Genomic DNA, 20,621 nt, shown 5'->3' with positions numbered 1-20,621 from the left:
AGTTCAAGTAAAGTGTAAATATTGAATTACAATCTTAACCCATTCCCCTTTTCACACTTTTAACCCAGTGAACTAGCAGATGGAAGAATTTGTCAGATATGTATGACTGATATTACAGAAACAAAATATTATAGATAGATACAGATATATAGATAAATACAAGTAGCTTTCGAGTTAAGATGGGAGAAAGCAGGATATGGAAATTTCAGCATAAGAGCCAATGAAATGGCATGAAGAGATAGATAGATAATTATTAAACATGTAGAATTCCATACAGCTTTTATTTATTACACTGCATCATATACATGATTTAGTACCTATAATAAAACCAAAACAAACAAACAAACATTTAGAGTAACTTAAACAGAAACAAACTCAAATCATTTTTTTCCAGTTAGATGCCTAACATTTCAAAGTCATTCTACAGAGGTTGTTTATATAACCCTAAATGTTTTTCTAAACTGCTGAATATTATTATACATAAAATAGCAACTCGATATACAGTGAAGTCTTGTTAAAACGAACTCAGATTAGACTAATTTCCTACAAGGTCCAGGCCATTACTTCTTATAATACAAATTCATTTAACATGAATTTCCTGTTATTGCAAATTATTTTGGATCCCTCCAGAAGAAAATAAAACAAAAAACACCCTTGTTCAAACAGCTGAATGGAAAGGATATTGGGAAATGTATTTGCCCACATTAGCACCTCTGTACTGTATTTTAGTGCCGTTTGGGGACTACAGATCCTATGATACATTTCGTGTTGCCATAGTGCTCCCACAAAAACTGAAGTGGAGGTGTTGAAAGTGGTAGATAATGCACCACCATACAAGAAACAGAAAGATGTTGCTGCACATTTCAACATTCCCACAAACACTTTGTCAAGTATTCTAAAAAACGGGATACAATCACACAGGCTTATAAACAGCAACAGTGGATGCAAGTCATCAATGTTATGATTTGCTCAATACCCTGATGTTGAGGACGCCTTGCTTTTGTAGTTTAAAAATGTGATCAGAATGGGACATGCAGCTTTCAAGTGCAGTTCATTTGCTACGTATACTCTTAAAAAGTTCACTTACAACCGTATTTTCAATAAAAACGCACAGTACTTTGAAATGTTAAATACTTTTCATTGTTCTGTAATTTAAATTGGACTTGTGTTGCTGTAACTTCTGTAAGACCTGACAGGATGATTTTGGCTTTAGATTCCTGATAATACGAATTACTGATGAGATTTTTTGCTGGTCCGTTGAAATTCGTATTAATGAGAATTGACTGTATCTAGACATTAAAAACTAGCAATACGTTATCTAATGTGCAGTGAACTTACAAAGTTCTTTTTTGTGGTTTAGAAACTGCCAGAGCAAGTTTAGTATTCAGTCAGTAAGTGCCCCCTGGACAGCTGAGGAATGCATGTGCTTGCAGCGAGAGAGAAGTCTTTAGTCGGATTATCTGCTCGTTGTCCAGTTCGTAGGTGTTGCTGGGCGATGGTCAGAGAGAGAGAGAGAGAGAGAGAGAGAGAGAGAGGGAGAGGAGTCTCAGAGTCTAATTTCCTGTTCGACGTCTGATTCGTAGGTGGTGCTGGGCGATGGCAGCTTGTCCATGGAGATGTGCGCTCCCTCTCTCGTCTGACCCAGAGATGCAGCAATCACGTCCACGGCCAGGCTGGCCGTCGCTTCCACTGCCTCCCGCGTGGTTCCCAGTGTGGGGTTCACTTCCACCAGATCCATGGCAGACAGCAGGCCTGGAATGGGAGAAGCAGATAAACAGTCGGTGCCTTTATTACAACAAAAACAAAGACTAACAAAGGAGTGGTCAAGAGTCCACATCTTCTCCAGAGCACAGCATACACAGTCTAAGAGTACAATCCTCATACATACACGTAGAAAAAGAGCAGACCTGGAACAAGTAGATCTCAATAGGAAAAGTGGTTGCCTGGATACACATATGTACCATCTGATGCCTCTATATATTTGCAGATTGCGACACTTCATTTCAAGAATATATTTTGTTATATTTGGCCAAGAGGATCAATTACAAACCCTTTGAAGGGATCCTCAAATCATAAAAAAAACCACTATCTGAGGACTACTATGCAGCTAATAAAATGAATCATCCTGTAGCGGTAGCAACAGAAAAGAGAGTATATTATGTAGCAGAAGATGCAAGGCAGGCTATGGGTGAGAAAACCCCACCTCACAATCATGATGTGCAACAGGGAATACCACATGCATGTTTTAATTATCACCAACAAGGACACAGTTTCTGTCACTGCAGCCCAGGGGATCGCTCAAGGAACTGAGGGAAGAATGAAATCAGGCAAAACAAAGGGACAGGTGAGGACACCCCATAGGGACAGATGAGAACACCCCATAGTGATGTCAGACTTACATGGAGATTGTTCTGGTGGGCCTGTAGTCAATACTAATCTAAAAGGCCAGTCTAGTGTGTTGTTGGTTGGTACAGATTCGACTTTACCTAGTTTACATTCTGACCCACCTCATGTTGCTCGTGCTTCTCCACTATGCAGCATCGAGAGCAACACTTTCCCTGTTCAAGTACACTGATTAGGGCGAGTTCAGTGGAACCGACACCGATATGTCTACTTTTTATTTGAGACACACACTTTCCTTTTACTCTATTTTTGTGTGTGTGCTGTTGAGTAACATTAACTTTATTTTCTATTTGTATTTTTCTACAGGACCATAGAATTACTAGATGATAAATATTTGTTAGAGTTGCATTGGGCTGCAAACATTTTTGAATCATGGTAACTTTAAGAAACTTGACGTTTCTTTTTCGATTCTGGGTGATGTAATAAGTGAGAAGACAAAAATAAAAACTTTGCACTTAAATACCAGTAGTGAATAAATAAGCCTATACAGGTTTAAACAGATCACCGGATTAAGAAGTGAGTATAATTTCTCTGTTACAAACTGCTTTAAGAGCCTTTGCATTCCCAGAGGAGAAAAATGACTACACAAAAAAGAGGGAAGGGCTCCATTAGAGTTTAACTGAAATCAGATATTCTCAAAAGAATGAATGCTGGTCTTGTGTTTCAGGAACAATGAAGCTGTTCCTGTGCTTTGGATGACTGGACAGAAGGAGCTGTGAACGGCACCATTGAAAACTGCTGTTCTACTGAAGAACATTGTGGCCTATACTGGACATTCATTTTGGAAATCATGCAAACTTTTATGGTTTAGAATATTGGATTCTTGAAGGACGGAATTTTATATTCCACGCTGCTACTGATTTATACACAAAGGAAATTGGGAATTTCTGTTTGAAAAACATATTGGGATTATCGGGTTAAGGGAGCTGTAATTTTGACTTTAGAAAATCACCATTATTATGGTGGAATAATTTGTCTCCACCCAATTTAGAAATCTGTTACAAGTCATGCACATACCTTGTATAGTTACAGTTTTTGTGTGAACCTTGTTTGTTTGTTTGTGAAAGGTTCAAAGTGGGGATATGTAAGATTTTAAATATTGTATTAATTGTGACCATTTGACAATTCTCTTGTTATAAGAAGAAGCAATAAATCCTTAATTCTCTCCCCTGTAATCTCACACACTGCCAAAAACCATCTCTGTCTGGGAAAACAGGAAGTGGAACGTACCCTCTGAACCTGGGTGGAAGATCCTGGTTTTCAAGGTGCTATTTCCCCTATATAGAGCGGATTTGGGCATGGCTGTTAAAAACACGATTGCACCCGACAGAGACAGGTTCCACAGGTAAGGTTTGGGGCTTCCGCTGGGGGTACTTGTGTATCATTGGATTTATCACTGGAATTATTATTTTAGAGAAATAAACCTTGATTTCTTACAACACATTAGCTGAACGTTTGCAATTATGAATGCAGACATGTACTCAAAAGAGACCATTACAAACAGACGAGTTTTATCGTTTTACTAAATGAATGCAATAAACAGAAATTAAAGCAAATTGTATTCCGCTTTAACAGAGAATTCACGATTAATTGAAATATTTTTTTAAACCCACGGACAAGTCATTAAAGGCTTTCGCGAGTCTTTGTTTGCCCCGGGCGAGTCGGTGGAGTCATTGCTAAAGCAGCCTACCTGTGTTGTGAATCTCTTCACTGATGTAGATGCCTTCTCTGTACGTCAATCCTCCCATCACCGGGGTTCCAGTAGCAGGGGCCAAAGAGGGGTCAAACGCATCAATGTCAAAGCTGAGATGGATTGGTTTTTGCTTTCTAGAAAGTAAAAAACAAAATGCACAGCACACTATTAGATTTATTGTGCACCAAGTGCATTAAAAACATGGTAGGTCTATACTATCCTTACATTAAAAAGGCAGACCCAGACTAGAGAACCTGGCCTGCTCTATACCCCAACAAGGACACGCACACAGAATCCAGGTCTTGAGAAGAGAACACTGTGCAAACTGCAGGCCAGCAAACACACCTGATGGAAGCTGCCTTGAAAGCATGTACAGTTTAAACTTCTCTGGTTGAATAAAAGGAATCCAGATGGTTTGTTCTTAATTCTATTTAAACATGCTTTACGTTCGGGTTGTCTCTGTATATTTACTTGGCTCTGAAAGAGGTAGACATGGTTTCATTTGAATTTGACACCCACTAGCATGGTTTACTGTCATCTACCGTACCTTTCTAGCAGATGGGCGAAGGTCATTTCCATTACTCTCTGAATCCCCACTCTGTCTATTTCTCTCATTGAGAAGTACTTTATTCCACAGGTCTTCAGAATGTGGCTGCACAAATAGAACACAGGAAAAATGAATAAAAACACAGAGTTCCATTTTGAGACTGCCTGTTGAACACTGATCCTGTTCACAAAACTGAAGCGCACAGCCCTAGGATCAGCCTGTTCAGTTTCTTCAAGTACAATTAACCTGCACATAGGCAAGTACTGGACTGCAGACCAGTTTTGAAGCCTGCGTTGAATGAGGCCTAAGGGTATATTACTGCGATTATACTGGATACACACATGCCCAGGAGACACACAAGTTTGAATGGTTCTTTACATATATGTATATGTAAAACCCCATTATAACACTGTAGTTATGAGTGAGTGTGCATTTCAGCATTTCAGATTCGGCATTTCTTCCAGCAATCAACTTACATGCATGGACATTAGTATTACGTTTTACCAGGATGAGATGAAATGATGATTAAATGGTAATACTGCATCTGAAAAACACTTACTGCTCTCCAGGGTCCACATCCCTGAGTCCAATGTACACGATATCTGAAGAGGAGAGGCCAGGCGTGACCCAGGAAAACCCAGGGATGGCAGGCACCTGAAAACACCAAAACACACATGTCCTTACAGGCAAGCCTGGGACCAGCAGAGCCCCGGTCCATTACCATCCCACCCAACACACAGGTCCTTACAGGCAAGCCTGGGACCAGCAGAGCCCCGTTCCATTACCATCCCACCCAGCACACAGGTCCTTACAGGCAAGCCTGGGACCAGCAGAGCCCCGTTCCATTACCATCCCACCCAGCACACAGGTCAATGCAGGCAAGCCTGGGACCAGCAGAGCCCCGTTCCATTACCATCCCACCCAACACACAGGTCCTTACAGGCAAGCCTGGGACTAGCAGAGCCCCGGCCCATTACCATCCCACCCAACACACAGGTCCTTACAGGCAAGCCTGGGACCAGCAGAGCCCCGGTCCATTACCATCCCACCCAACACACAGGTCCTTACAGGCAAGCCTGGGACCAGCAGAGCCCCGTTCCATTACCATCCCACCCAGCACACAGGTCCTTACAGGCAAGCCTGGGACCAGCAGAGCCCCGTTCCATTACCATCCCACCCAGCACACAGGTCCTTACAGGCAAGCCTGGGACCAGCAGAGCCCCGTTCCATTACCATCCCACCCAGCACACAGGTCAATGCAGGCAAGCCTGGGACCAGCAGAGCCCCGTTCCATTACCATCCCACCCAACACACAGGTCCTTACAGGCAAGCCTGGGACTAGCAGAGCCCCGGCCCATTACCATCCCACCCAACACACAGGTCCTTACAGGCAAGCCTGGGACCAGCAGAGCCCCGGTCCATTACCATCCCACCCAACACACAGGTCCTTACAGGCAAGCCTGGGACCAGCAGAGCCCTGGTCCATTACCATCACACCCAACTGCTCTTCAATTTGTTTTTATTTCAGTCCCCATGCGTTTTTATTATGTTTGCAATCATTCGTAATTCTTAATTACTAAGTTTTAATTTTGGATGAATTCATTGCAAAGCACCTTAACACAGACTTCTCAAAAATGTATCCTTGGGTAATTGCAATAAGAGCCCCTCAGAATGCAGGCAGAAGGAACAGTAAAATAAATAACATATAGTTTGAATATACTTGCTCTTTAAGCAGTTTTGTTATAATATACTTGTGATACTTGTGATAATATACTTGTGATAATACCAAACAAGCCCCTTTTTCAGCAAATTCCAAGCTCATACTAACCAGACAGAAAGAGATCATGGACTGTATTTTTACAACAAGTCTATCTATTCATTTATTCCACAAGGGGAAACCTGGGATTATTTAGGAAGTCATTTTTTTATTTAGGTAAATTCAGTGTAATTCAGTGAGTTCCAAAACCAAGATGAAATAAATGAGCAGTTCTCACAGTTCCATGAGCACAGAAAGGGCCTTGGAGCCGAGTCTGTGCTGGAGAGTGTTCTGTCAGCATGGAATTACCTTGTCCTGCAGCTCCTTGAGCAGGAAGGACACAGACTGGCCGTGCAGGTTCCCCGAGGGGGAGGTGAGGGGGGTGTTGATGTCAGAGTGCGCGTCCACCCAGATCAGACACAGGTCCGGACACTGCCGGGAGTGGCCCTGGACAGAGCCGATCCCTAAACTGCAGGAAAGAGAGACGGCTCAGCTTACACACTGCTGGGAATGCACCAAAACACAAACACACAGTACCAAATAGAGTACTTCCCTTCTTTAGATTGTGATGCAATTCACTTTGCATTTAACCAAATCTGTACATAACCATAGGCTTGGTTGCTACCCGAGCCTGTGGTTATCCACAGTATGTCCCTTTCCTTTTAGGACACAAATAAAATTGTGATTAACAAAATAACCATTGGACTGCCACGTTACAGTACAGCAGGGATGATTACATGAACATGGGGTTTCTTTGTGCTTCACTGTGTGGAGCCAGCTGGTGGGATGAATATGGACAAAGTCTTCCTCTGCCCCTGTCAGATATAAAATTCAGCACCACACAGACAGGCAGCGCCTTGCCAGTGACACGGGGAGATTCTGAAGTGCTTAAGAATGTCCTTTTCAAGGGCCATCACAATCAGATCAACGGTCCTCTAGATATATGCAACTTGATGTCACTAACATTCGAAGGTATGTGCGCCGCCACAAACCCATAGCAGAGGGGCAAGGAGTGTGGAGTAGTGGTTAGGGCTCTGGACTCTTGACCAGAGGGTCGTAGGTTCAATCCCAGGTGGGGACACTGCTGCTGTACCCTTGAGCAAGGTACTTTACCTAGATTGCTCCAGTAAAAAAACAACTGTATAAATGGGTAAATGTATGTAAAAATAATGTGATATCTTGTAATAATTGTAAGTCGCCCTGGATAAGGGCGTCTGCTAATAAATAAATAATAATAATAAGAGCTATGAACAGCGAATACCATGATCCACAGGATGAAGTGACAGAAAGGGTTTAAAAAGCAGACATAATTAGTAGAGCTTACACTTCTAAAATTAAAAGCACAGCATTTTGTTATTGACAACAGAATTATGTCTGCTATGTTCTAAATGCTGGCCAGCTGGAAGATGAGCTGTCTCTGCACTCGGGTTTCACAGCACAAGCCAAGTGATGGACCCTACAATACACTCTGCAACTGCCACAGGCAGAAACCAGTCAGAGGTGGAACAAGGACACTGTGAGAGGTCACATTAACCTTCCAGTACCCGTCCTGCACTTACATTCCCTATGTGGGTCTCAGATGTCTAGTTTACAGTAAACATGTTTATCAGTACTTTAGTAGGCTAATGAGCGCTCTGTTAAATGAAAATTCATGTGTGCTAGAACATGTGTTTCTTTCAGAACTGCACACAGCAAATGGAATTGCACAACAGGTAAGATGTATGGAATTAGCTAGAAACTTTCAAGGACAAATAGCTCCAATTAAAATGGCAATTCAATGGTTTGCTTTTCAATAAGTTTCAGGTGGTAAAAGGAGCACAGTGGAGCATGAAGCAGTAAAGATTCAGGAGGCTTCAGGTTTGCTTAACTAAATGAATCTCAAATGCACTACTCCAAAGAAGGGATAATCAAAGACGTGTACATTAACGTTATAAGAATTCCAGTACATCTTGTCCTTTGTACAGATGTGTGGTAGGGTGAAGACCCTGCACAATAATCATTGCAGGCTGTTTGGTTAGACTGAGACGAGGTTAACAAGCCCAGCTCAGGAAATACAGGTGCCTGTGGTCAGGTTACATTGCTTAACCAATTGCTAACTAACCTGGCCACATGTACAAAAGCGCCTGGATCTGTTTGGAAGTTAGTTCAGGCATAGAACTCATGAAGAAAGGACAGCTGCCTGTGGCTGGATGCAGTGCTGCTACCAAGCCCTGATTTCGTTATTACAAACACCTGCAAAAAGGTGGCTTTTGATTTGTATCTGGTTTATTTGTCCATTTCCACTAATAATGCACATCCCTGTGTTGAAACGTAATGTTTCTGCTCCAACCTGCCTGCCTGACCATCAGTCACAAAATACAAGAGATCGTTCACCTCCGATTCAAAAGAGCCATGTAGTGGAGCTCAGTGACCCACCTGCTGGTCAGCCCTAACATTGATCCCAGTGTAATGTGCTCACCTGTGATCCCCTCCCAGTGTGACACAGGTGTGCCCCGCTCCCACTGCGCCGCTCACCGCGTCCGCCAGCACCTTACTGGCGAGCCCCGTCGTGCGCGGGAAGGGGATGCGTTTGTAGATGTCGTCGTTGGCCAGGTGGGTGAAATTCAGATCTCCCAAATCATACACCTGACAACCTGGAAAAGAAGGGTTCCCCGATGAAATGCTGTGCACTGTACACAACGACAGGGATATATATCGGAGTGCAGTTTAGTGTTCACACGCTTCAATCAAATACGTCCATGTCAATTACCTGTACGGATGAATCCAGACATTTACTAAATTCATAAACTTAAAAACCACCCAAAAACTTTACAAGAATGTGTGCGCCTTATACTGGAAAATGGGACCTATCATGATGGCAATACATTTTAGGCAAGATTTAATATGTATATATATATGGTAGTCCTTCTGCAGTTCATTTGTAAAATTATTTTTCACAGAGAATGTCATTGACTGAATGTCAGTATATTTCTGTAATAAGCGCTACCTGGCGTTTCTTCAAATGATATTCAAGCATCAGGTGTTTCTAAGTATTGCTCTCCGTTTCCTGGAGCCAAGTGGTTTACAGTATACACACTGAAAGTGACAGCTTACAGATCATTAGTGACTGATTGGAGTTCCAGCCTGCTAAAGGGTCACTTTGTCAATGGCATGGAGCATGGAGGCGGCACAACATTGAGCCTTTGTGCTGCGTTTCTGTGAGGGACTGTTGACAAAGGGCTGACACAAAAAAAAGGGCTTGACAATGACACAGCAGGCTGTTCAAAAGAAAAATCCTCAAAACTCTACATAGTGAGCGAACAATTGCTTACTGTGCAATGGTTTCTTGTTGAAGGTCGGGTTGCAAGGGGGTCTAGGCAATAGACAGACACCTGTGGTGGATCTAAACACAGCCATCGTTTAAATTATTAAAAAAATTAACGTTTCTAACAGTGTGTGTGTAAGTGTATAACTGTTAGTGTGTGTGTGCGCACGCTCGCTCAAAGTCTCCAGTGTAAGAATATTAAAAGGTCTAATATTAGGTAAAATAAGCCATCATACTTTGTAATCGTGTTATTAATATCCTATAAATGAACAGATGCTCTTTACAGTAGGCAGATAAGGGTCTTGAAAGTGCTATACACACGCCAGCCATGAATAGTTTCATACATCAGCTATTGCTTCTGGAAACATTATCTCCTTACCCATATTGGCCAGTTAGAAAATGACTGTTTTCATGTAAATACATTTATTAGTCCCCTTTGACCTCGATAAGGGAAATAAACAAAACACGGCATCTCAAATCATTTACACTTTAGAAGTGCTTAGTTTTCTTATTAGAAAAGGGAAGGCAACAGAGCAAACAGCTTGCTTTTAAGCAGAGAAGAGGCAGTTCTGATCAGTTTATCCACCCAGTGCAAAACAACAACCCCTTTGGACAAAGGAGGCATTGTTTCCTCAGTCATTACCACACAGTCTGCATTGCCAAACACTGTTGCTGATGTAAGACCTGACAGCAGTGAGGCTGGTTCACAAGCCAGAACAGAGATTCATGATGTTGACAGAGTGAGCTGGAGAGGAGTTCTAAACCAAACAGGTGCGAGCCAGCAGTGCAAGGCAGGGGTGCACAGACCAAGGTCCAGAGTCCTCCTGGTTTAATATGCATCATTACATGCAATGATGAAGACCTGGAAGGAGTAAGTCCAGTAAAAAAAGGCGACGGCAGCAGAAGACCAATAGTCCTTGCATCAGCTGTAGCTGGTCTGCGAGCATTGCTATTGAAGCTTCAGGCAGTGTTCAGCTGCACTCGACTCAGAATGAAGTACTGTAATCACTATGAAGCCAAACCCTGCGGCACATTCAGCATGGCCAGTCACGCAGACATGAAGTAAACATGAAACTGAAGAGCCGCACCCGATATCCTGCCAGGTTTCCGTTGGAACGTTTCAACTGCTCAGCTATTGTAGGGACCCGTTTTGGTGAATGTGCTTTTCCATTTCTAGATCCCGGGTCTCAAACACTGTGACCCTTTGCCCAGCTGTACAGTAAACAGGTTTTTTGGGTTTTTTTTATATCAAATGGTTGCATACAAAGTAGTTTACCTTCCCCCTCGCCACTTTTAAATAGTACATTTGGGATAAGCTTTTAATTGCTATTCACTTATAATTTAACTACAGGCCAGGTAAATACTTGTGCAAGCCACACAAAAAAAATCAATCACCCAAACCTTGAAATGCACCGTAATCCAGTCCAAACAGGTTGAAAACAGTTTGCAAAACAAGCCGGTGGTGGAGTCGATTGTCTACAATCCAAACAGTACAGGCACGCTAAAGCCAGAGAGTCCCGAGATCATGTTTCTGTTTATTTTGTATATTTACAAGGACAGGGATTTCTGCTTGTGAGCCACGATCCTGTTTGGCGCTGATGGAGCTCCAGTTCAAACTAAATAATATCTCTTCATGAATGCAAGTTCAACATATTTTATTCACGTATACCACCTTAATGGATTTACAACCGTAATGTGAATACTGCTTTGAATTATAAAGAGGAAGGGCTTCACTGGCTTCTGCTTTCCAAGCAGTTTTCTTCAGTGTACAGCAGAATGATTGGCACTGGGCAGGTTTGACGTGCGGGCGTCTAGTGCTCCAGTTCAATGGTACCACAGCCAGTCTTCCTGCTCTGGGACCTCGCGAGCGTGGTATGGGGAAGGGAGGCCTGCATGTGTTATATTATTAGATTAAAACTACACTTTTTGTAATGGCGTCTCAGATGGGAGGTAGGCAAAGTAACGTGTGGAAATATTTTGAAAAACCAGACGAAACAACAGTGCTGTGTAAATGATGCAACACAAAACTGGTGTACCACAAAACGACCAGTTCAATGAAAGCATTTCGGACATTTCTGTGGATGGATCTTCGGATGTTGGCAGAAAGCAAACGTCCATTGTAACGTTTGCTGCTAGCAGCAGTCGTTGATGTGATGCTTATCGTTGTGAGAAAACTACGGATTTAACAGCAAAGATGACTGCAAAAGATATGCTTCCGCTTAGCTTTGTAGAAGGGATTTCGAGAAGTCCTGAAAAGTGTTGAGCCCGAACACACGGTACCTATGCATAAAACAAGAACAGCAAGGCTGGAAAAGCTTGAAGAAGTGCTGCAGCGGTTCATGCAAAACTTACAAACAGAGAAAAAGTTGCCATTACAGAGTCCTATGTAACCGTTACCTTACATCGAGGAGTGGAGCATGCAAAGCGTTGCTCAAAATTTCCAAGAGAGGCACACTGCGCAGAATACAGCAGATAATCTCAATGCAGCTGCTGAAGCTTGGAACATTAAAGGTCAAATTCTGGCTTTGCTCACACTGTCCAACTGGCTATCAGTGACAGCTTTAAAAGTTGTTAGCATAAATCGCGTGTTTGCTGCTGGTAGACTGGTGTCACATTTTCACCATAGCACAGTTGCTACAAATGCTTTGAAACAGAAACAACAACATATAACACGGCTTATCCAGTATTGCCGCACGCGTTGGAATTCAGTGTGATATGTTTGAGCCTCTGCAAGAGCAAAGGTGGGCTGTGACAGCTACAATATCTGATCGAAATGTTACAAAACTGACAGACTCCAGAACACAAGAATTAACAGATGAAAGCTGGCAAACAATTGAAGAATTATGACCAGCATTAGTCTCTGAAATGTGCCACCACAGCGCTGTGCAGCGAATCCCAAGTATCTGTATCCAGTGTCCAGTTATTTTTGTTTCGATCAGCTCACCGCCACCACCTCTGCACTGACTCGGGAGGGCAAATACGAACACACGCTGTCCTCCAAAGCATGTGTCGTCAGCCAACCGCTTTTTTTTCACGCTGGAGACTCGCCGTGCAGCCACCTCAGAGTTACAGCGTCGGAGGATAACACAGTTCTGGGCAGCTTATTGGCATCCTTGCAGGCGACCGGCCAGACTACATGGGTCGTTGCAGTTTGGCTGCACGGGGTTGAGTTCAGAGGCGGAACGTGAGTCGTGAGGCGGAAAAAAAAAATAAACTAAATATAAACGGTTGCTATAGGTGCTGATTATAACCCAGCCCGATACTTGTTTGTTTTGGCCCACGTGCCCTTTTCTTTGTATCAGTGCTTTTGTTTTGTAAACCTGTTTTTTTCTATTTAATAAAACACTGAGCTCCTTGCTGTGGTTTCTGTTCTGACGTCACCCCTGCAGCCATCCTGTTCACATATAGCTATCTGGGGCTCCACCTAACACAGGTGCTAGTAAATAAGTCTGGAAAACAGGAAGGCATCTCGCTCTGAAAAAACAAGGAACAGCTGCTGCACGGTGGAAACCAACGTCTTGCCAGAAGCAGCCCCCCCCCTCCCTGGAATATCTGCCCTGGATACAGGAGCTCTACTGTATCACATTACTCTAAGTTGCCAGTGTCATTCCAGAGCCCTGCCATGCATAAGCACTATTGAAGAATCTGTTGAGCTCATCCATTGCTGAACGGCACTAGTGTCAGGTTGTATTGCACAGCATGACTTGCACATTCCCTCCCCTGAAGGAAGTTACAGTTCTTCACAGTTTGAAAGATTATCTGCTAGAATGTATTTATTTAAAATTTGGGGGGTGTAGGGATATTGAATATAGTGCTCATGAAAGGTGAAGGGCAATAGCAAGCTGCATTTTGAGAACTCCGACTCACCAGTATCATGATAAAGTACACCACCATGACCTACAGTACATCTCCCAGTAAGCAGGTCGATATAAAAATGTTCATTTGACATGTATGTACAAACAGAGACAGGAGCTTCATAATGTACAGCACATCCCTAGATTGTCACTCATTATTGCAAAGAATGCCCCTACCAAGTTAGCATATCTGGATCAAAATACGCCACTAATCCCCACATTCTAATATTCAACTTATGCCAATAAAAAATAGTTTTCTACTCTCTCCTTTTACTTACATGCCATTCAATGCCTTTTCTGCACGATGCTGCACTAACTGTAAAAACAGGAATCACCACCAACACAGGTGAGAGGGTCCACCCCCAACACATCATGTCACTTGACATTGTCAGACAAAGTGCCTGGACACATGCACTTACCCTTTGCTGTCCTGTTGTGCTGTTCACATTGCCACAGCTGCACTGCAGTCTTCCAATGACATGTCTAACTTTTCAAAGTGTAAAGCCATCCTGTACTCGTCACAGCTACCTCCTCAGCTCAGTACTTTTCCAGAACTTTCCCTTAAAACTCCACCCCGCAGACCAGGACAGTAGTACGGAGGACCGTACTAACATGAGCGTACTCATTGGGGATGATCCCGTGGGTAGCGCAGAGGACGGCAATCACTGGGGATGATCCCGTGGGTAGCGCAGAGGACGGAACTGACTGGGGATGATCCCAAGGGTAGCGCAGAGGACGGAACTCACTGGGGATGATCCCGTGGGTAGCGCAGAGGATGGTACTAAAATAGTATGCAATTCAGCAGCTCCAGATAGGCCCCACCTGCATACTAAAAATGTTCTCAATTGCAACGAACCCAATACTAAAACACTGTACTAACTTAGTCCAGCATTGTCTTTAGACTAAAGTTGTGGTATTTTACTAACTCCTGAAACAAATGTGAAGAATCTCAAAATGTACTGCCAACATTTATGGAACTGAACTATTCCAAATATTTAAAAATTCCAAATATTGTGTCCTGTTAGAAATTAAATTATAGGAATATTATTGTGCTGAAGCTCTTTAAATATAATGATGTAATACTTCATTCAGCGGTGTTCAATGGTTTTTAACAAAGCCTTTATCTACACCTGCTTTCATGACGCGGAGCCGCTGTGAGTGACTTGTCAGTGAGTAGTCTGCCTGAATAATACCCACCCTGTTACCGCTGCTTGTCATTTCTGTACACCTTTTAATATGGACAACACCTAAATAATGCATTTGTTTTATGTGTGAATTGACTAATGAGCACTAGTGACAGTTTTGTTTTTTCAGTTACACACTTCATTTTAGATTGTGCATTTGGTTTAAGAACAGTGTAATATGTTTGTATGCAATTCAGCCTATTTACTTTGTGCGTCGATTCATTTCTGCATTTGATTTGCATATGTAGCAAAACGAAATTATTAGGATATTGTTAGGTTTCTCAATAAATAAATACAATTATTAATAAAAGCCAACTCATATTTGGAGCCCCCCCCTTCAGGTCATGTTTGGTAACACTCTAATACAGAGCTACATGTTTTGTTATGTTTTTGCAACTGGTACTAAATTAGTACGGAGCTATCTTTTATTAGTTGCACCAGCTGTGCGTAAGTTCTTACTTAGCTTAGTTAAAGCGTGTCTTTACTAACGTTGATTTTACACATTACTACATTTTCACGGGTTTACTACATTGCACGCATACCTTTAGGGAGGTGCAAGCTGTTCGTAGAATCAAAGTACAAGATGACACGTCAACTTTTGCTCCGTGAGCTTTTCTTTGAAGATGATTTTCTTCCTAGTTTTCGTCGTTAGCGAATCCTGCGAGTCCGCGTACATCCTCTTGATAATTATAGGACATCCTTTTAAATCCTATTAGATTCTAAAGTTTCTTATAGGATTTAATAGGATAATACATCTTCTAGAAATAATTTTAAAAGTTGCTATATGAATTATTCCAATTTCTGAAGCATTCCGGTACTATTTCCGATTTGATTTCCTGTTGGATTTTTTCACCAGGGTTATATTTGAATGCATAATTAAATATAAATATATATATATATATATATATATATATATATATATATATATATATATATATATATTACCTCAAAGAGCCAGCTGTGTATGTGATATATATATATATATATATATATATATATATATATATATATATATATATATATATATATATATATATATCACATACACATTAATCTGGATTGTTATAAAGAACACAAGGAAATGTGAAGGTTTAAGATATGAAGTACGAACAAAAACATTTGCTCTCACAGCATCCCAATTCACAAAAAGACGCCGATTTAATTTTAATAAATTAACCTCTAAAACTAAGCATTCTTAACATTCCGATTCAATCCTATGTTTATTTTCGATAGTTTAAAAGGTCCTATCGATACGTGTTTCTTCAGTGGCAGTTTCGACTTGGTATGAACAGCTAGTGATAAACTACAAAGTATTGTCTTTGCATAGCTGGTGCAAGCCAGCCCTGAGGATGATCCCGAGATAGTACCGTACTAGACAGTCCGCAACTCCGTACTAAATGACCAATCTCGCTAAAATTGACCCTAAATGTCTTTGTATTTATTTCGATATTTATTTATTCATTCATTTATTGATTTATTTGTAATTTTGGCATTGAATATCTTCCATATTATGGGGCAGTCTCAGCCAAAGATGAGAAAGATGAGTGATGGTGCCCAACAGACCTAGACTTAAGAAGGGCTATGCAGACCGGCCGCGAAGCGAACGACACGAATTCGAGTAGATTAAAAACGACACCTGTACCGAGTCATGAAAAGAAGATACTGTCTGCTTTTGCTCCTTTTGTGGAGACGAAATAAAATAAATAAAACAAAGAGAGTCTGGTACACAACACACTAAAAAAAAATAAAGGTTATGTAGCAGTGACTGTTTATATGTGATCTGGTTTTACATGCAAGTTATTCAAATGAAAACATCTACTCATATTTCTTTGTAAATACTGAGAAAATGAGTTTAATGTAATATACTTTTATTGATTTTCAGTTTTAATAAAATCTTCTCAGTTATTGTGTGGATGTGATTGTTATTATTGGTTAACATTAAAACAAAGAAACGTCATTTAATTTTTACACAAACACGAAACTGTGGCGATAACCGCCACTGACTAAAATGAAGGTGAAATAACGAGATGACATGCCAGTAATTTCCAATTGTTCTGCTATTTCTTGCCATGTGTGGCGTCCTTCTTTTATTGTCTTTATAACCACTGACACTGGCATCATATACATTATATTTTGAACTTTAATAATTAAATTCTCATTGATGTCCATTAAAAAAAAAAAACTCTAGTAGTTTCTGCTGAGCGAGACAGTGACAGTCTAACAGCCATTACCTTTGACCCTTATTTCTGATTGGTCCATTGCGACGCGAACAGCGCGAATAGAAACAAAACCACGGCGCTCGCGGGGTGCGTTACTCCTGTCCTGCGCGGGTCCGACCTTTACGACCTGAACCCGCTACTACAGGACCCGCCCTGAACCCGCAACACCATCTTCTTACCCGCGACCCGACCCGCTTTAATAAGACCTGCAACCCGACCTGAACCCGCAAGTGTTTCTCCTTTACCTTCTGCCTGTGTCGACTGACTCTCTCACGCTCTCACAATATCTCTACCATTCTCCACGGATTGAGCCAAGCTCGCCAGGGGGGGGGAAGGGGGAGGGGGGCCAAATGGCAGTTTCTGTGAGAAGTTAAAAGGCTTAAGGGAAAGTGTTCGTGCTTCGGGACACGGAAAGTGCAGCGACTAAGCTGACAATGTAACGGTGTTGAATGAAACGCATTCTCTTTCCCAAAAGCTGCAATGCTACTAGGTTTTAAAATGGTTCTGCCTAAAAAAAATGTCATAGCAACAGCCTCCCCCAAGTTACTGCGATCATTTCATTTGCATTATTATTATTATTATTTATTTCTTAGCATTTGAAATTCAAAATTGCTGTGTACGCTGTGTTACAAAAAGCACAAGAGAAAGGTACGTTTTACTAATAATGCTGTTCAAGTGTTTATGACGTGTTCTGGGAACTTGTCAGTAAAAGTGCTTAGCTTAAGATAAATCACGTCACAGCAACATACAGCCAGTGCCATTTGAACTAGTTAAGAAGTTACTGAGTCAAAGAGGGGAACGAAAAGCTAAACTCGCCTTTGTATTCTCCTTTTGAGCTGGTACAACTCTGAAAGGATACTTGCTATTACTCATACTTATATATTACTAAAAATCATCAAGGTATCATCACTTTTCCAGTAACCACTGCAAGCAATAAGCGTCTGTTAAGTTTGGTTAAAACCTATTTACGAACTTCTATGACCAATCCTCGTCTGAGTGATCTGCTTGTAATACAATTGAAAAATCATTGTTAAAAAAAAAAAAAAAAGATTTTGATGTCCTGGATGATATCTTTGCAAAAATGAAACTGTGACCCTCAGCCGAACCGCGAAAAAGTTAACATTCCGACCCGAATACGACCCGATGGAGGACTCTACTTTACTCCATTTAAATCAATAGTTTTCATTATTTTTTTATTCGATCAGAATTGTGAACACACCGTGAGTCTTGCCACGTCTGCACATCACATCATATTTCTGGATCACTTACCCAGTGAAGACAGCCTCTCGAACAACCCAGCATCCCTCACGGCCCTGGGTCCGTGCTCGACTCCTCTCCTCTTCTGTATAGAGAGGAAAATGGAACAAATACCTAAATAAATAACGTGAACTAGACAATAAGAAACACAGTGCCGCTGTCCATAACATGTTTACCTTATAAATACACTCTAGTTACATTTATTAGTTATCGTTCGTTACAGTATAGAAAGTTGCTGAGTAACCCACTGTTTTAAGGTACCATTGCTTATTGTTGAATCACGGATGCGTGTGTTTTGACATGATATAGCTGGTTGTTCGTGTAAATGAGGGGAATCGGCACCAGCACACATGTAATGCCATTCCGGACCGATGCATGTTTAATTACCTGTCCTTTAGAGAACGGAGCCCCAATAATCGCCACAGAATGGGCATACTTCTTTTCTTGTACAGGCGATTCCAACTGTCTTTTGAAGAGACGAAGGAATGAACCTCTGAGAGCCATCTTTACAGCCATTCTAGAGAGACAGAAACCACCTCCAAACACGTTTCTCTCACGCTTGCTTTAAGAGAATGGGCTGTGCCTTCTTGCCACCGGCGAATTCAGTGATTCATCTCACGCCTCCGACTGCGAAGATATCCCTGCGACGTCACCGTGGACTGCGAAGATATCCCTGCGACGTCACCGTGACGCGGTGACCAGCCCACGGACAACTCCTTTAAAGCGGCCAATCAGAAGCCCTGTAGTCGGTGGAGTGTGCTCACAGAGACGAAAACAAATTGTTATTAATATCTATGGATCGTCAGAAAAGCTTTATTGCAGTGGAAATTTACTGACTGTCTTGTCTGAGACTTTAAATACACGTATGTGTGCTTTTGGGAAAATCTGAGTGTGCAGCTGTGTGTGTGTGTTATTATCCTTAATAATAAGGGGTCGGGGAACTTTAGACATAAACTTGAGCTTTATATCATTATGAATGGTTAAACAGATACATATTGATTAAAATATTTTTTTTTTTTTTTAAAAACATTGTATTTTAGGCAGATGTTGTCTCTCCTGTGTTCATTTGGTAAGGGCAGGGAAAAGAAAGATCATGTAAAAGAACAAGGGAATATTACAATCCATGTTTGTCCAGGATATACAAACAGAGAAAACAATGGAAGTACCATTGTAATAGAAAACAAACCCTAAACAGCCTACTCACAGGAAGTTAAATGACTGTTTTTAAGTAGTTCTGCGGTTTTGAATAGTGTCCTAACTCAATCTTTGGAGGTTGATAAGCGAGTGCTTTCTCAAGCCCTGCAGTAGCTGTGTTGGGGCAAGTCTCTGTTAGGGTGCTGCTCTGCAGTAGCTGTGTTGGGGTGAGTCTCTGTTAAGGTGCTGCTCTGCAGTAGCTGTGTTGGGGCAAGTCTCTGTTAGGGTGCTGCTCTGCAGTAGCTGTGTTGGGGTGAGTCTCTGTTAAGGTGCTGCTCTGCAGTAGCTGTGTTGGGGTGAGTCTCTGTTAGGGTGCTGCTCTGCAGTAGCTGTGTTGGGGTGAGTCTGTGTTAGGGTGCTGCTCTGCAGTAGCTGTGTTGGGGTGAGTCTCTATTAAGGTGCTGCTCTGCAGTAGCTGTGTTGGAGTGAGTCTCTGTTAGGGTGCTGCTCTGCAGTAGCTGTGTTGGGGTGAGTCTCTGTTAGGGTGCTGCTCTGCAGTAGCTGTGTTGGGGTGAGTCTCTATTAAGGTGCTGCTCTGCAGTAGCTGTGTTGGGGTGAGTCTCTATTAAGGTGCTGCTCTGCAGTAGCTGTGTTGGGGTGAGTCTCTGTTAGGGTGCTGCTCTGCAGTAGCTGTGTTGGGGTGAGTCTCTGTTAGGGTGCTGCTCTGCAGTAGCTGTGTTGGGGTGAGTCTCTGTTAAGGTGCTGCTCTCCAGTAGCTGTGTTGGGGTGAGTCTCTGTTAAGGTGCTGCTCTCCAGTAGCTGTGTTGGGGTGAGTCTCTGTTAAGGTGCTGCTCTCCAGTAGCTGTGTTGGGGTGAGTCTCTGTTAAGGTGCTGCTCTCCAGTAGCTGTGTTGGGGTGAGTCTCTGTTAGGGTGCTGCTCTGCAGTAGCTGTGTTGGGGTTAGTCTTTATTAAGATGCTGCTCTGAAGTACCTTTTTGTTTGTCTGCAATACACTGCTGTGCACTAGATGGCGCTGCTGCTTACTTCCATAAAGACACTTTGGCTGATCTAGCCTACACTAGACATGTATCTATGGCAAGAAACTAGAACTGGAGAGCACATCCTGAACTCAGAGCCCCTTCCATTGAACACCACGTCTTATTGTCCTATCTGCTTGTGTATTATGTGAACTCAGAGCCCCTTCCATTGAACACCACGTCTTATTGTCCTGTCTGCTTGTGTATTATGTGAACTCAGAGCCCCTTCCATT

At 42.1% G+C, this 20,621-nt stretch overlaps 1 protein-coding gene across 1 annotated transcript; it reads right to left on the bottom strand.

Moving 5' to 3' along the window:
• Positions 1-262: 262 nt before the first annotated feature.
• On the bottom strand, positions 263-18,874 carry LOC117422326 (arginase, non-hepatic 1-like). Its single transcript, XM_034037204.3, has 8 exons — positions 18,605-18,874; positions 18,230-18,302; positions 8,858-9,032; positions 6,709-6,868; positions 5,203-5,297; positions 4,644-4,748; positions 4,094-4,230; positions 263-1,752 (listed from the first exon to the last, which is right to left on the bottom strand). The coding sequence occupies exons 1-8, from the start codon at positions 18,731-18,733 to the stop codon at positions 1,547-1,549; spliced, it is 1,080 nt and encodes a 359-aa protein (XP_033893095.1). The 5' UTR covers positions 18,734-18,874; the 3' UTR covers positions 263-1,546.
• Positions 18,875-20,621: the final 1,747 nt, after the last annotated feature.

This window comes from Acipenser ruthenus, chromosome 15 (assembly GCF_902713425.1).
Source record: "Acipenser ruthenus chromosome 15, fAciRut3.2 maternal haplotype, whole genome shotgun sequence".
NCBI lineage: Eukaryota > Metazoa > Chordata > Actinopteri > Acipenseriformes > Acipenseridae > Acipenser > Acipenser ruthenus.
The sequence above is the reverse complement of the archived record's forward strand: the minus strand, read 5'-3'. Positions and strand labels throughout refer to the sequence as shown.

What these genes read in the sequence shown, in the direction of transcription:
- LOC117422326 (XM_034037204.3), bottom strand. Translation starts at nt 18,733, where the DNA reads ATGGCTGTAAAGATGGCTCTCAGAGGTTCATTCCTTCGTCTCTTCAAA. An exon ending in ACACTGGGAGGGGATCACAG is followed by an intron (nt 6,869 to 8,857) that starts GTGAGCACATTA and finishes TCTTTCCTGCAG; the next exon opens with TTTAGGGATCGGCTCTGTCC. An exon ending in TCAAGGAGCTGCAGGACAAG is followed by an intron (nt 5,298 to 6,708) that starts GTAATTCCATGC and finishes TGGTGTTTTCAG; the next exon opens with GTGCCTGCCATCCCTGGGTT.